Raw genomic sequence first — 12,242 nt, 5'->3', positions numbered from 1 at the left:
TTGCGGAGGAGTTGGTGGAATTTATATTGTTATTTACCGTAGGTTTTCACCCGATTGATGTTTTTGACAATGAATGCCTGTCTTCTATATTTTATGGCCTTTAAAAGCTCGGTGCCGGTTTTTTGCAAATGGCAATCATGAATACAATTGCTCGGTAAAATGATCCATCGAGATTGATAGACTCGTGCTTCGCACGACATAGGACATAGCCTTGGGAAGGAGTACCTAGAGGGACCCGTGTTGGAGCACACGCAGCTACATATATGGGGCTTGGATATATGGCCATTGCACTCCATCTCAACATGATTGAAACGATCAGGACAAAAAGGGGATGTTAAAGGAATGATAAGCAATGCATAGTGGTATATAGAATGTAAAAATGGATAGATGAGATGAGACTAAAAACAGGAGCATTAATCATAGAAATTCAGTCATCCGTACCATCGAAGGAATGAGTATTCAAATTTTCGACCGGTTCGCAGAGTCGACTGACTGGGAAAACAACGGAGAGTTGGAAATACGATTCCAGGTGAAGCAGTAGGCTTCGTCAATGAGAAGTGCTAAGTAACACAGCGTCGAGCGACCCGGTTCTGCTGGGCACGGCGTAGCTAACCATTCTCAGGACCACATATTTTTCTCGGTTTTTCTTTTGTTTTTCTTTTTGCACGGCCATTATTGGTGGTCACTGGCGAATATTCTGAGGGAAGTTGGGACTCATGGGGCTTGTGTATGCTTCCGGGATAGGGACGGCCTCGTAGGTCCGCTCGCCAGGGGCGGCAGTCATATACGCATTGGTATTCTGGGCTGGAGCCGGCGGGGGGAATTCTCCTTGTTCCATCTTCGGAGTCGCCTGCTGCACACGGATGGGAGGCGGCTGCAGCTGGAACGTGGGCTGGGGCTTCGTCGGCGACCGGGGAGTTGCGAACTGCGTCGAGTACATCTCCCCGTTCTCGGCGGCCGAGTAGGAATCCTGGGCCTGTTGGACGGACACGAAGGGTGACTTGGGCATGTTGGCGAAGCCGGGGGTATTGGGAGCAGACTGCAGACGGAGCTGGGCCAGGTACAGATCCGACCTGGCCTTGTCACGGCGGTCCATTGACTTGAGGAGCCGTCGCTTGCTGTAGAACCGATAGAAGACAACCGCATAGATGAGAATGGCCAGAACTTCAACCACGATCTCGATGATGGCGCAAACCAAGCTCCAGTCCTTGGTAGTTGTTCCAGTCAGCCTAGTCGAAGTCTAGTTGGGAGAAGGAATTCAACTTACCTGCAGACGGCACAGCAGAGCGTAATCGACAACATTATGGAACAATTCCTCTCGTAGGTTTTGCTTGCACGACCAGCCCCAAAGGTCTTGACCATTGCCGTTGGCCTTGGAATTCTGATAGATAGCAGCTGCGACAATCCACATGATTAGACTGAATGTGAAGAAGCAGACTGAGAAGACTGTGTAATAGACGGCGACCTTCTCAGCGCGTCTGTGGCCACCCTTCCAATATCCCCAGAAGACGATCAGGCACGAGAACAGGGAGATGCAAGACAATGTAAGTAGGAGGTACTGCGGCCATGGGTTCGTCCCTTTGGCCCAGGGGGGTAAATTGTTACGAGGAGGCAGAGATTTAGTCGCGTGGAATATCGTCACAGTCGTTGCCAGGATAGAGAGTACGATCAGACTGCAGCCGAAGTTGACAAAACGAAGGAATATCTTGGCGAGACGCACGCGTAGTTTGATTCTCTGCAAACAATGTGTGAGCATTAATGATTGGGGAAGTCTGCTGATCCTTGGGGTCCGCTTACCAGGTCTCTCGCATTCTCCTTCTCAGTAACCTTTTCTTGCTTCTCCACAAAGAATTCTTCCCGAAAAGTAGGACTCAAGGGATTCAAAGTCCGCCCTGGAGTGCCTGGGACCTTGAGGGCACTCTTGAGAGGTGATGCTGGGGGAAGCTGATGCAACGCATGCTGAGCAGGATCGCTAGCTGCGACATAACCAAAACCTACGTCAGACACATCGGGCTGACTTTGTGAATGACTCGGCGGGTCCGCGAACGGAGACGTAGAAGCACCCCTGGCTTCGGTAGGGGAGTGCACCGATGTTGCCTCCGCGAATCGAGCGGTTCGAGGGCTCTTGAGTGACGAGGAAACAGAGGATTCAGAGGAGCTTCGCTCCGTCCGACCTCCACTTGGTTGCGAAGAGGCTGTCATTGGGAAGTGATTGTGACCACGTACGATATCAACGGGAGAAACAGCTTCGTAGGTCTGAGGAGAATTGGCCTGGCTCTCACTGGAGACCGACATTGATGAGGCGGGTCAATACAGGAGTAAGATGGGTGATTGACGAGTCCAGCAGAGGCCAAGAGAACCAGCTCTCAACCTTGGATAAGACAGGTGTTTGCCCTGGCGTTTTCGGGGACTGTATTTGCTAAAGTACGAATACGCAGCCAAAGGGTGAGCTGCAGTAATGTGTAGGCTCAGACCTGGTGCTGACTAGTGGAGGAAGGCTTCCATTTGCTGCAAAACTAGAAATCAGTATTACACTCATCGAGCAGCATCACAGATGAGTAGAAGCGAATATCACGGGCAGAAAGCGACGTCAACACTCACTTGATAGTTAAGTCAATCAGACAGACGATAATTACAAGATCCGTCTATGAAGAGAATTAGGCCTCTGGAGCATTCTTCAGCTTGAATAGCGAAGACGACTTACCGTAAGAGTAGTTGACTTCGTGTGCTCCGTTCACTTCAGAGGTGCCAGAACAGCTTGAACTTCTATACTCAACCGATGCAGCGGCAGCAGCAGCAAGAGAAGGAAGAAAATCGATTGATTGAAACCAAATCGGCGTGACCGCCCCGAATATCAATTATGAGCTCTGGGCTGGCCATCATGCTCGCTCGAAGTCGGGCGGGGGAACCCATCTTTAGCTTGATTCGATCCGGGCCGTGTGAAGGCGCAGGTGTGAGCGCTTAGCAACATGCAGCACAGTCAAGGCCGACCGGAGTGATTGGAGGAAACTTGATGCTGAGTTAATTCAGGGACGCGCCTAGATGGTTGTAGGTTAATATGTTGAAGGAACAAAAGTGCAGGATGAGGAGGTGACTGGATGCAGAGCACACTCACTAGCGCAACAGCCCTGGCTTATCACAGTGGAGAGGATCACAGTGTGTGGTAATCCGGCCTTTTATCTACCATTGACGATGCAGGCCGTGTCACAAGGAGAGCGAATGAGACGAATCATCATTGCATCCAGTGTGGTCTCTCGTCGACACATCCCCGGCGCCAAAATTGATCGTCTCTTGCCCAGCCAACCATGATGGTTGCAGAACCGCTGTCAAAATCCACATACTGCCACTTGTTTTCTCGTTCAACTGTCTAGCCGCTCGATCAGAGAATCCAGCATATTAATCTCTCCATCAAGGCCATTGTATGATGCCGCTTTCGATCGAATCTGGAGTCCTATATCATTAAGTACTAGATTTCATATGTGCACTAAGCGCCCATGATCTAGCCAACATCGATCGCATCGTCCCTCAACTTATTGATTCAGCAATCAAAGAGGTGTTGTTCTAAACGGAATTCACATATCATTCGAGAAAATCTATATAATCATGAGTACTTCTGTACTCTGAAAGCTGACACGCAGGATTCTTGGTCGGATACTTAACCACAAATAACTCATTTGGCATCTCTTGCTACATGGCCACTCATAACAGTAGTAGCGTCCTCTTACTCTTTGATACTTCTCTGATCTGAACTGAGTATATACTTTTCTGCTCGTGATCGCTCATCGAATCTTGAAAGGACAACTCTCAGTCAACTTGATTGAGAGCTATGGGGATACAAAGTAACAATGCGAGGCATTTACCAGCAGAAATATATTTTATCGTGAAATATCAACCTTGGAAGCTACCAACTTGAATGAAGATGGTCCAAGCCGTAGTTTCCATGAGCTCGCTGGTGGCTGTTGAAGAATATAAGATGGTTGTTATGGATAACCTCGATATCACTACCTATAGAGTATGTAACTTAATATTATATAATTCTGATGCTGAGAAGCGGATATTAGGATGATGACATTTAAGTTCAAGATATATTCGGAATGTGGATCGGAGACTCGGGCGCTGTCTACAGTATGGAGTAGATAGGTGATCACTGGCCTCAGGTAACGAGGAGGAACCCCTTGAGGCGTGAGCCTGGTATTTGTACTATCGCCTCGACATAAGTATGGATGAAAGGGGGGAACGGGAGTATGAACTTAAGGTATCTACGTCTCTACTCGGTAGACACCTTATGAAGATGCTGTTGCCCCGGAGTTCAGGACGGAGTGTACAGCCACCTTAAGGGATGCCCCACTGTCTTCTGAAATCAAATCAGGTTTGACTCGTCTTTCCAGTACGCAGTACCTATGATCACATTGGTTCGCCAGCCACACTGCCCTTGGGATGGATTCAGCCTCATCTTTGGGAATCGGGCTTATTCTGTCCCAATGCTACTGACAGAGCAGGTGGGGATGCATGCGCAAAATGCATTGTAGACAAGAGAGATAAAAACAGACAGAGTAGAGAGGTACACATACGTGCGGAGGATGATTGACATTGATGTCATTGTCGATGTTCCCGTCGAGTTTCTACGGAACAACCTTACCAGTGGGTACCTACTCCGTCCTATGTAGATGGATACGCGGCTCTAGAACATGGCTGTGCTGCGCCTTCAAAATTCCTACGCAATATCTGGGCAGACGTCGCTTTTTTCATTCCTCCCAACCGACAATGATCATGAGAATCATCGCAAATAGTCTCACCTTCATAAAGAGAAGTTATTCCCTTACCAGTAATTCTCCATAATTCGAAACTAGGCAGAATATTCTGGCATAACCACTGAAAGGAAGACTGTCACGTAATACACGGCGACAGAAATTGGCCTTAGGCATAAACTACCTTACCTACCTGACAGTACCTTACATCATTACATCCAGGATGTCAACCGGATATACTAGAGACCCGGTACGTCGAGACTCTGAATCTCGACCCGGCAACTTCCTTTCAGAGCCCCAGCATCCATACGGTAACCAAAATACGTAGCTTTTCCCCCTCTCCAGCCACTTTTTGGTCCCTTTTGGATCCTCGTGTTCGCCTTCAGAGAGACAGACGCAGAGAGAGAATCTCCGCTTTCTACTGTAACAGTAGCCAAAACATCACCCAGCAACACTAACCTTTACCTACCAATCCATCAATCCATCAATCCATCAATAATAAATCCATCAATTGATCATTCAATCCTCGAATCATTCTGTCCATCAGTCACTCCATCTTTCTTCCCCCTCAACCTTCTACTACCATACGGCAACAACAACCCCAAAACGGAATATATTGGAATTTCGCAACCATCCTAAATTATCGCTGTTCAATCTATCCCTTCTGTCAACCTAAAGCCTCTGATTAGATCCTTCTCCTCCCTTCCATTTGTACGCTACTTTTGTCGTATGCGCAGCATTGTCCCCTGATTTTCGTCTTCTCCCTTACCTGCACTTGTCTATTTCTGGTGGTCAATTTCTGCGATATTGCTGTTTTGTACATCTGAAGGGTCGATCAACCTGCACGACATTCGTTTCCATTGTATTTCAAATCAGTCGTTGCTTCGAGCTCTATTTACAGCCCAGAGAAGCATTCTCCATTCCGCCTGCACGCCCGCCACACTCCTCAAATCTCTTCCCACCCGATGGGTTAGCCGAATCCTGATACAGATTTTCAGCATTCATCAGGGGCGCTCATCCGGCTTGCAAGGCTCAGTCACTATTTTTACACTGCCACCGGGTCAATACTTCTCATCGTGGGGTCCCATATCGTCTGACAAGGCGTTTGCGAAAGCTGAACTTCCCACTCCCGTCAGCTTGCGCCACACTCGGTTCCAGGTGAGCGCCCCACGCGACGGTGCTTCTCAGTATAATGATATTACTCGTCGTTCTCTGCTACTTGACTCTTGTTTTTGTTCATTGGACTCCCTTTGCCTGCCGACTTGAAGATCCCTTCGTTTTTCCTGTAGCCGTTGAACTCAAGAGATATTCCTCACTGACATGACTTTCGTACAAGTAGCTTTCCCATTCATTCGTCAACCGTTTCCGGCTGGCAACAAGCATCTTTTATCCATGGCTGCATTGACGCAATCGACTAACGAGCCGGTTGCCATCTCCAATCCCTTATCTGGAACGCCTAGCTCGCTCATCTCGAGCCCGCCCGAATCCGTCGCGTTTCTGAAGCCATCGAAGCAAGATTCGAGCTTGACGTCCATCGCTAGTGCCGGACTGCACGTCTCGAGGTCGAGGGAATCATTACCCCAGATGTCCACCACTGCACCGACAGAGGGTCCGATGGACCGACCACAGGAATCGGAAAAGGCGTCCGAGCAGAACAGTTCGCTGGTAGCAAGAGAGGCTCTGGGTGCTAGCGAAAAGCAAAATGTCGGTTCCATCCACGACTCCATGACCATGTCCGCGGACCATATGCAAGTTGATTCAGCCCATACCTCCGGCAGCGTCCCCGAGACTTTTGGTACTGCCGACAGCGGCTCGACCTTAATGGCCGCCCCGACTGTAGCTAGTCCGGGCCCCATAGACGATTCTACCTCTCAGGACGGTGATCGCCCGCGCCATCGAGACGAGTCAGATCTGCAGGAGAGTAGCAACAAGTCTTTCTCTTACCCAATGCCTACGGGGCCTCTCGGCGATGCCCGGCGGGGTCTCAGCCTACCTAATTCTGGGTTCCAAAAAAGCGGCCAGCGATCACCGTCGGCCAAAAAGCACCGTTGTCCTTACTGTGCCACCGAATTCACCAGACACCATAACCTCAAGAGCCATCTTCTCACCCACAGCCAGGAGAAGCCGTACGTATGCCAGACCTGCCAGTCGCGCTTTCGGAGGCTCCATGATCTCAAGAGACATACGAAGCTTCATACCGGAGAGCGTCCACATATCTGTCCGAAGTGTGGACGTCGATTCGCGCGCGGTGATGCTCTTGCTCGACACAATAAAGGCCAGGGCGGCTGTGCCGGTCGCAGAGCGAGTATGGGAAGTTATGCGCCAGAGGATGATTATGGGGAGGGCGCAGTTCCTCCTGGTGCCGAAGATACCATGGATGGTCTCGTCTATGCCGAGCCGGAGCGAATGGATGAAGAGGATGAACGCCGGCTCAACATGCCCAGCATTAAAAAGCACGACGCACCCTCAGATTCTATTCCACGCTCTCACTCTGGCAGCAGCTACCAGCCGCGTCAGCCAAATACATACCCTCCAATAGCTGCCGGCAGACCCTCCCCGGGAGGATTATTCCCTCCTCCCACAAGTCACGGTGGGTCTAGTGCGTCGACATCTCCCGTTTCTCAATCCGGGAATATGACTTTCCCACCGCCAGGGCAGCCTTCGGGTGCGTCGGTCTTTCAGTCTACGAACGTGACAGAAAGCCCAAGGCCCCTTTCACCAAACGCTCTTACCTCGCACCAAATCGGACATGGTCCGGAGGGCAGTAGTATCCAATTGCACCGTTCACACTCTCCCAGTATCGCGCAGTCATTCCAGCAGCAACCCTTCAGCCGATCCGGACCCTCCCAGGGACCCGTTACGAATCATGCCGCTCCTGGCTTAGGACTTCCTCCCCCTCAACCCGGCGCGCCTCAGCTACCTCCTCCACCCGGGATGGGTCCCTCGGATACGCGGTTCTCTCTTCACAATCCAGGATCTGTGCAGCCGCCTCCATCGGCCGCTACAAAACACGGATCTTCCCTCGGGAATTCTACCAATCACAGTGGATCCCTGTCTTCGAAAGCTGGCCTGGATGCCACAGCAGGCAATGGCACTCATCTCCCCGGGCCACATGATCCCAGCTTTGTGGAACAAAGCAGAGATCGGGAGGACAAGCTCTGGGCCTACATCCGATCAGTCCACGAAGAATTGGCGGGGTTGAAAAGCGAAGTGGCCGCTTTACGATCCCAACTTGCTTCGTCAAATGTCAGCAACCTAGCGCCTTCAAATACAAGCGCCGCATCGGCTCAGCCCGAGAGCAGTTCCGGTAGCACCGGACCGCGATGACCGACATGCACTCTTATTGGTCCTTAAACTTTCATATGATGTCCCTTGTTATGTCTAATACCTCTCTCCCTCTTACCCCCAAGATTCGATTACTACCTCTCAACTGTCCTGTTGCTCGGAGTTTAGATGCCTTTGACGACAGATCATCCCATATCTACACGAAGTTTTGCTGCCAAGCAAGGCGGGTAAATCTGATCCGCCGAACTGCTTCTTTTCTTCCCTCTCATTCGTGCTTCTGATTACCACTATCTCACCTACGTCTCGTCCTTGATCTCTTAGCCTCTCTAATATTTATTTCCACCAGTTGAAATCATGGTGTTCGCCATGTCGAAAGTTGCATAACGCTGGGTATGATGGATTGTCTCCGCTTTGACTGTACTTTGCGCTATCCTGTTTCATAACATTTTTTCTTCCGCGTTGTCTTTCCGGGTTCTATGGCGCAGGGGGTTAAGGAGTTCAAAATTCATCCTTCTGGTCTCCGTGATCTGGAGCTCATGCTGGCAAAATGCGTCACAAATCCATTCGTTGGGTCACATAGGTACTTCTTCCTGTCTGGAAGACGGTTTGGTTGAACTCTGTATTTGTATGCGTTTTCTTCTTGTACTTGGAGAAACACAGCACCGGATAGTCCCTTGTACCCCAGTCCAAAGGAGTAGCACAGCAGGAGTGCATTATCAAACATTGATCCTAGACATGGTTAACGGCATTTCACTACTATTTATCATTCCATGCGCGGTTCTTCAAGCTGAATCTGATATATTGTTTCTCTGGCGGCCCGTCCAACTGATAAAATAACCCACGTCGGCCACGACTGCCTTGGGGACTCCGCCCATCGTCCAGCTTCGCTGTATCCACCGCGGAATCGCCCCGCCTGCATCCGAAGTGGTCGCCATCGTCCACTCCAGCTGATTGGCATCACCAGTCCTGCCCCTCGCATCTGAGGTCGAGGTCATCGCCGGCGTTGGCACTGACACAACCTGTTCCACGCTGGCGTAGGATGCAAAAACCGCGTTTTTGGGCGCGGCAGATGCAATCTTCTCCCATATCTCGTGAGGAATTACTTCTGTAGGTTTCGCCGTGAGAGGGATCTGAACCGTCATGAATCCCTGACGGTTGAAGTTTGGTAAGTCGGCAGAGATGACTAGGCTGATGAAGGTCCGGGGGGCTATCAAGGCTGTTGGGTGGAAAGTATGTGTGATGATGTTCACTGGCTGCTTGTTAGTGGTTGTCATCTAGACGCGTGGTGCGTAGACGTGGGTATTTTGAGTGTATGTAAAATAAATTAACGAAGCAAAAGATATGCCCAGCTGCAGACAGGGTTGATGCAAATATCGACTGTATAGATGCAAATACAAGGAGCACACAATCGATGTACGCGTCATATACGATTACGCAAAGCAGTTCAGCCCAAGATCAAGACCTCAACTCACCATGCATTCCGACTTGTCTCCAACCCCCCTCGACTTCCCCCTCGGTCGGCCACTCCAACAACCTCTCCACAGAAGTCAGACTGGGCGTATACGCCATCTCATTCTCGGAATGATTCTCCCTCAATCCCCTGCGGAACTCCTCCCACGAAGCCGAGCCGTCCACAGCGGCGTCCTGGTGGACACTCTTCCGGCATGCCCAGAATTCATCTCCTTGGACACTCCCCCTGCCGTTGCGGACGGTGCGCTTGAGGAGCTGGACATTGGCTGTGGCGGGTGGAGAGGAGCGTTTTTTGGGGTCTACCTTGAAGGTATTCGGGATGGTATCCGTGAGTAGAGTCTGGGCTTCTGATAGGGCTGTTTCGAGGAATCTGCGGAGTGATGGACGAGATGACGTTGGGGGTGCACTGAGGGAGGGGTGGGCGGGAAGGGAGGAAAAGGGGTGTGGGGAGAGGCGGATGAGTGGTGTAGACACTGTGGACTCGAGATTAGAAGACTCCATTTGAGAGATGGGCCCTGATTTAGAATTGTGAAGGCGGGAGGTAAGCTAGGTGAGCTGGATGTGGATCTTGAGAATGCGGGTAAATTTGGACTATGACTTGAGAAGCTGCGGCGTGAGCAAACATATATTGTATTCTATAGCAACTTCTATCTCAAACCTAACTAAGGGTATATCGAAGGGCACGAGACGCTTTTCAGTACTCGGGCCTCGACAGGACATGAAGCACTCCACAGACCGCAGCTCTTTATGTGATATGTCTTCACTTGGTCAGAGGAATAGCCAGCGTATCGATACGCTCACCCAAAGCCTCCCGGACGGCACGGCTGTCCGTCAGCGAAACATTCTCCCTCGGATCGAACCTCCCGGACCTCGTCCTGCGCGATCGCGTTATGGGTCGTCTTCCGTAGTGATGTCGCTATAGGAACGTAGACATATGTGTGCTTCCATAAGGTGGAAGCGGGCGGAATTCCACGTCGCACCCAGTTTCACTCGCCTTGCAGGACCTTCGCTACAAAGCAAATTCATACAACGCGTACTGCAGGCCCAACGCTGCCAGTATCGAAGATCTCAATCAACCCAGCCCCCAGAGCTTCCTCGAGAGCCCAGCCGAAATTCATGCCGTAGAGCTCTCTCCACTTCCTCGTCTTTCCTGGAAGTATGCCAGCGAATTCACCTCGGACGCGCTTCGCAACGCTGAAGCTCTTATCTGTCTCAACCGCGCCGTCCCAGCGATCGCGCAGTAGATAGACGGGGGCCTCGCCAGAACTGGATTTGTTGAGAAGAGCGAGGAGATGTTTCCGACCAGCTCCGAGAAGGCGAAGATATGGCCCAGTGTTGGGCAGTGAGAGAAAGAGGGTCGCTGTCTCAAATAGAGACTGATGTTGGTTATCCGGAGTGTCGCAGGGCTGACCGGCGCTACCACTCCGACTAGGAGAAGCAGGAGCCGGAGTAGAGGAAGGAAGACCGGGAAGCGATGCGACACACATGGAACCTTTGACGAGAGAGGACGATGACACCAAAAATCCAGCGCGAACCAGGTCCATACGCTCCGACTGGGAAAGAACCGAGGCTGGTATAGCCGATGTGTTTCCGATCTGGCCGAGAACTTGAAGGAATTTATCTGCGAGCTGATCAGCAAGAGCAACGCAGATAGGTGGTACGGAAGCAGGACGCCATTCACTTACCCTTAACTGAGGCCTCCAAGACACTGCTTTCCAACACAAGCCTTTCCCAATCCTCTGTTAGAACTAGACAATCGCCAAGCCCTGCCGCATCATTCCCTCGTCCTGGCACAATCAAGCGCCGAACACGACCGGCATTGACCAGATCTACAATCTCTTTCTCCACTTTCGTAGGCGCGTCGATCAGCGTGTGAACATGAGCCACCGAGGCGAGAGGAGGTAGCGACCGGCGTAGATTAAGTACTTCAGCAATGCGAGTACTATTCATGCCAGCTCGAGCAGGGATATCCTCGAACATCTTGTCGCGAATGTAGTGGATGGCCTGAATCACATCCTCGACGGGAGCAATCTGTGCCACATAATGAGAAGTCCCCAAGTCAGGAAGTGGGCCCTGATCGAAATCACCCGTGCACACCTCACCTAGCTGGTCAGACTTGGAAGGGCGGGAAGATTGAACGGCGGCTTTCTGGCGAGCATGTCCGGCAAAAGGGGAGGCGCGAGGTTTGAAAGCGGCGGGTCTCTTTTTCTTTTGGATACCAGATACCGGAGCAGACGTTATCCGTAATGGCATGGCCCAGCTAGAAGAGAATAGAAGGAAAGACTGCGGTTTTCGAAAACCTTGAAGAAGAGAAGCCGTTCAAGTTTTCGGATGCCCTCAAGTGATAAGATAGTCTGCCTGAGGTTTCTTCTTCCATGTGATGATAAGAGGCAAGTTTATCAACACGTGACCACGGCCCCTCACTACCTTACCTATTCGAACCGCCCCGCCCGTGAATCTACAGCACTGGACCAATCAGAGCGCATACTGTGGTTTGCCTGACAGTGCGAACCAACCCAACATGGATTGATCATCTCAGCCAATAACGAAGTGATTGATCAATCTGGAGGACAAAAGCTCGTACCTTAGTTTAATAGAGGTACTCTGTAGATCGCCGTCAATGGTCCAAAATTTTCTAGACAGGCCGGAAGCCACCCTGGAAACAAATAAGGAAAAAAAAGACACATCCTTCTTCTCACCCTGGATTCTCTTGTTTTTGCCATTCCTTATCAGGTTTTT

At 50.8% G+C, this 12,242-nt stretch overlaps 4 protein-coding genes across 4 annotated transcripts; 1 reads left to right on the top strand and 3 right to left on the bottom strand.

Moving 5' to 3' along the window:
- Positions 1-682: 682 nt before the first annotated feature.
- Asppvi_010529 (uncharacterized protein) lies at positions 683-2,295 on the bottom strand (the record flags this gene model as incomplete). Its single annotated transcript, XM_043306373.1, has 3 exons — positions 683-1,207; positions 1,268-1,735; positions 1,798-2,295. 3 exons carry the CDS (start codon positions 2,293-2,295, stop codon positions 683-685), a joined length of 1,491 nt encoding a protein of 496 aa, XP_043162308.1.
- A 3,773-nt stretch (positions 2,296-6,068) lies between these two features.
- Asppvi_010528 (C2H2 zinc finger protein) lies at positions 6,069-8,075 on the top strand (the record flags this gene model as incomplete). The annotated part of the gene is made up of 1 exon (XM_043306372.1): positions 6,069-8,075. One exon carries the CDS (start codon positions 6,069-6,071, stop codon positions 8,073-8,075), a length of 2,007 nt encoding a protein of 668 aa, XP_043162307.1.
- Positions 8,076-8,815: 740 nt separating this feature from the next.
- Positions 8,816-10,004, bottom strand: Asppvi_010527 (SRPBCC family protein; the record flags this gene model as incomplete). The annotated part of the gene is made up of 2 exons (XM_043306371.1): positions 8,816-9,282; positions 9,506-10,004. 2 exons carry the CDS (start codon positions 10,002-10,004, stop codon positions 8,816-8,818), a joined length of 966 nt encoding a protein of 321 aa, XP_043162306.1.
- Positions 10,005-10,263: 259 nt separating this feature from the next.
- On the bottom strand, positions 10,264-11,756 carry Asppvi_010526 (Stk19 family serine/threonine-protein kinase; the record flags this gene model as incomplete). Its single annotated transcript, XM_043306370.1, has 3 exons — positions 10,264-10,419; positions 10,541-11,124; positions 11,189-11,756. The coding sequence occupies 3 exons, from the start codon at positions 11,754-11,756 to the stop codon at positions 10,264-10,266; spliced, it is 1,308 nt and encodes a 435-aa protein (XP_043162305.1).
- Between the last annotated feature and the right edge of the window lie 486 nt (positions 11,757-12,242).

The sequence above is a fragment of the Aspergillus pseudoviridinutans genome (assembly GCF_018340605.1).
Source record: "Aspergillus pseudoviridinutans IFM 55266 DNA, scaffold_8, whole genome shotgun sequence".
NCBI classification, from domain to species: Eukaryota; Fungi; Ascomycota; class Eurotiomycetes; order Eurotiales; family Aspergillaceae; genus Aspergillus; species Aspergillus pseudoviridinutans.
Note: the sequence above shows the minus strand (reverse complement) of the source record. Positions and strands in the feature narration are given on the sequence as shown.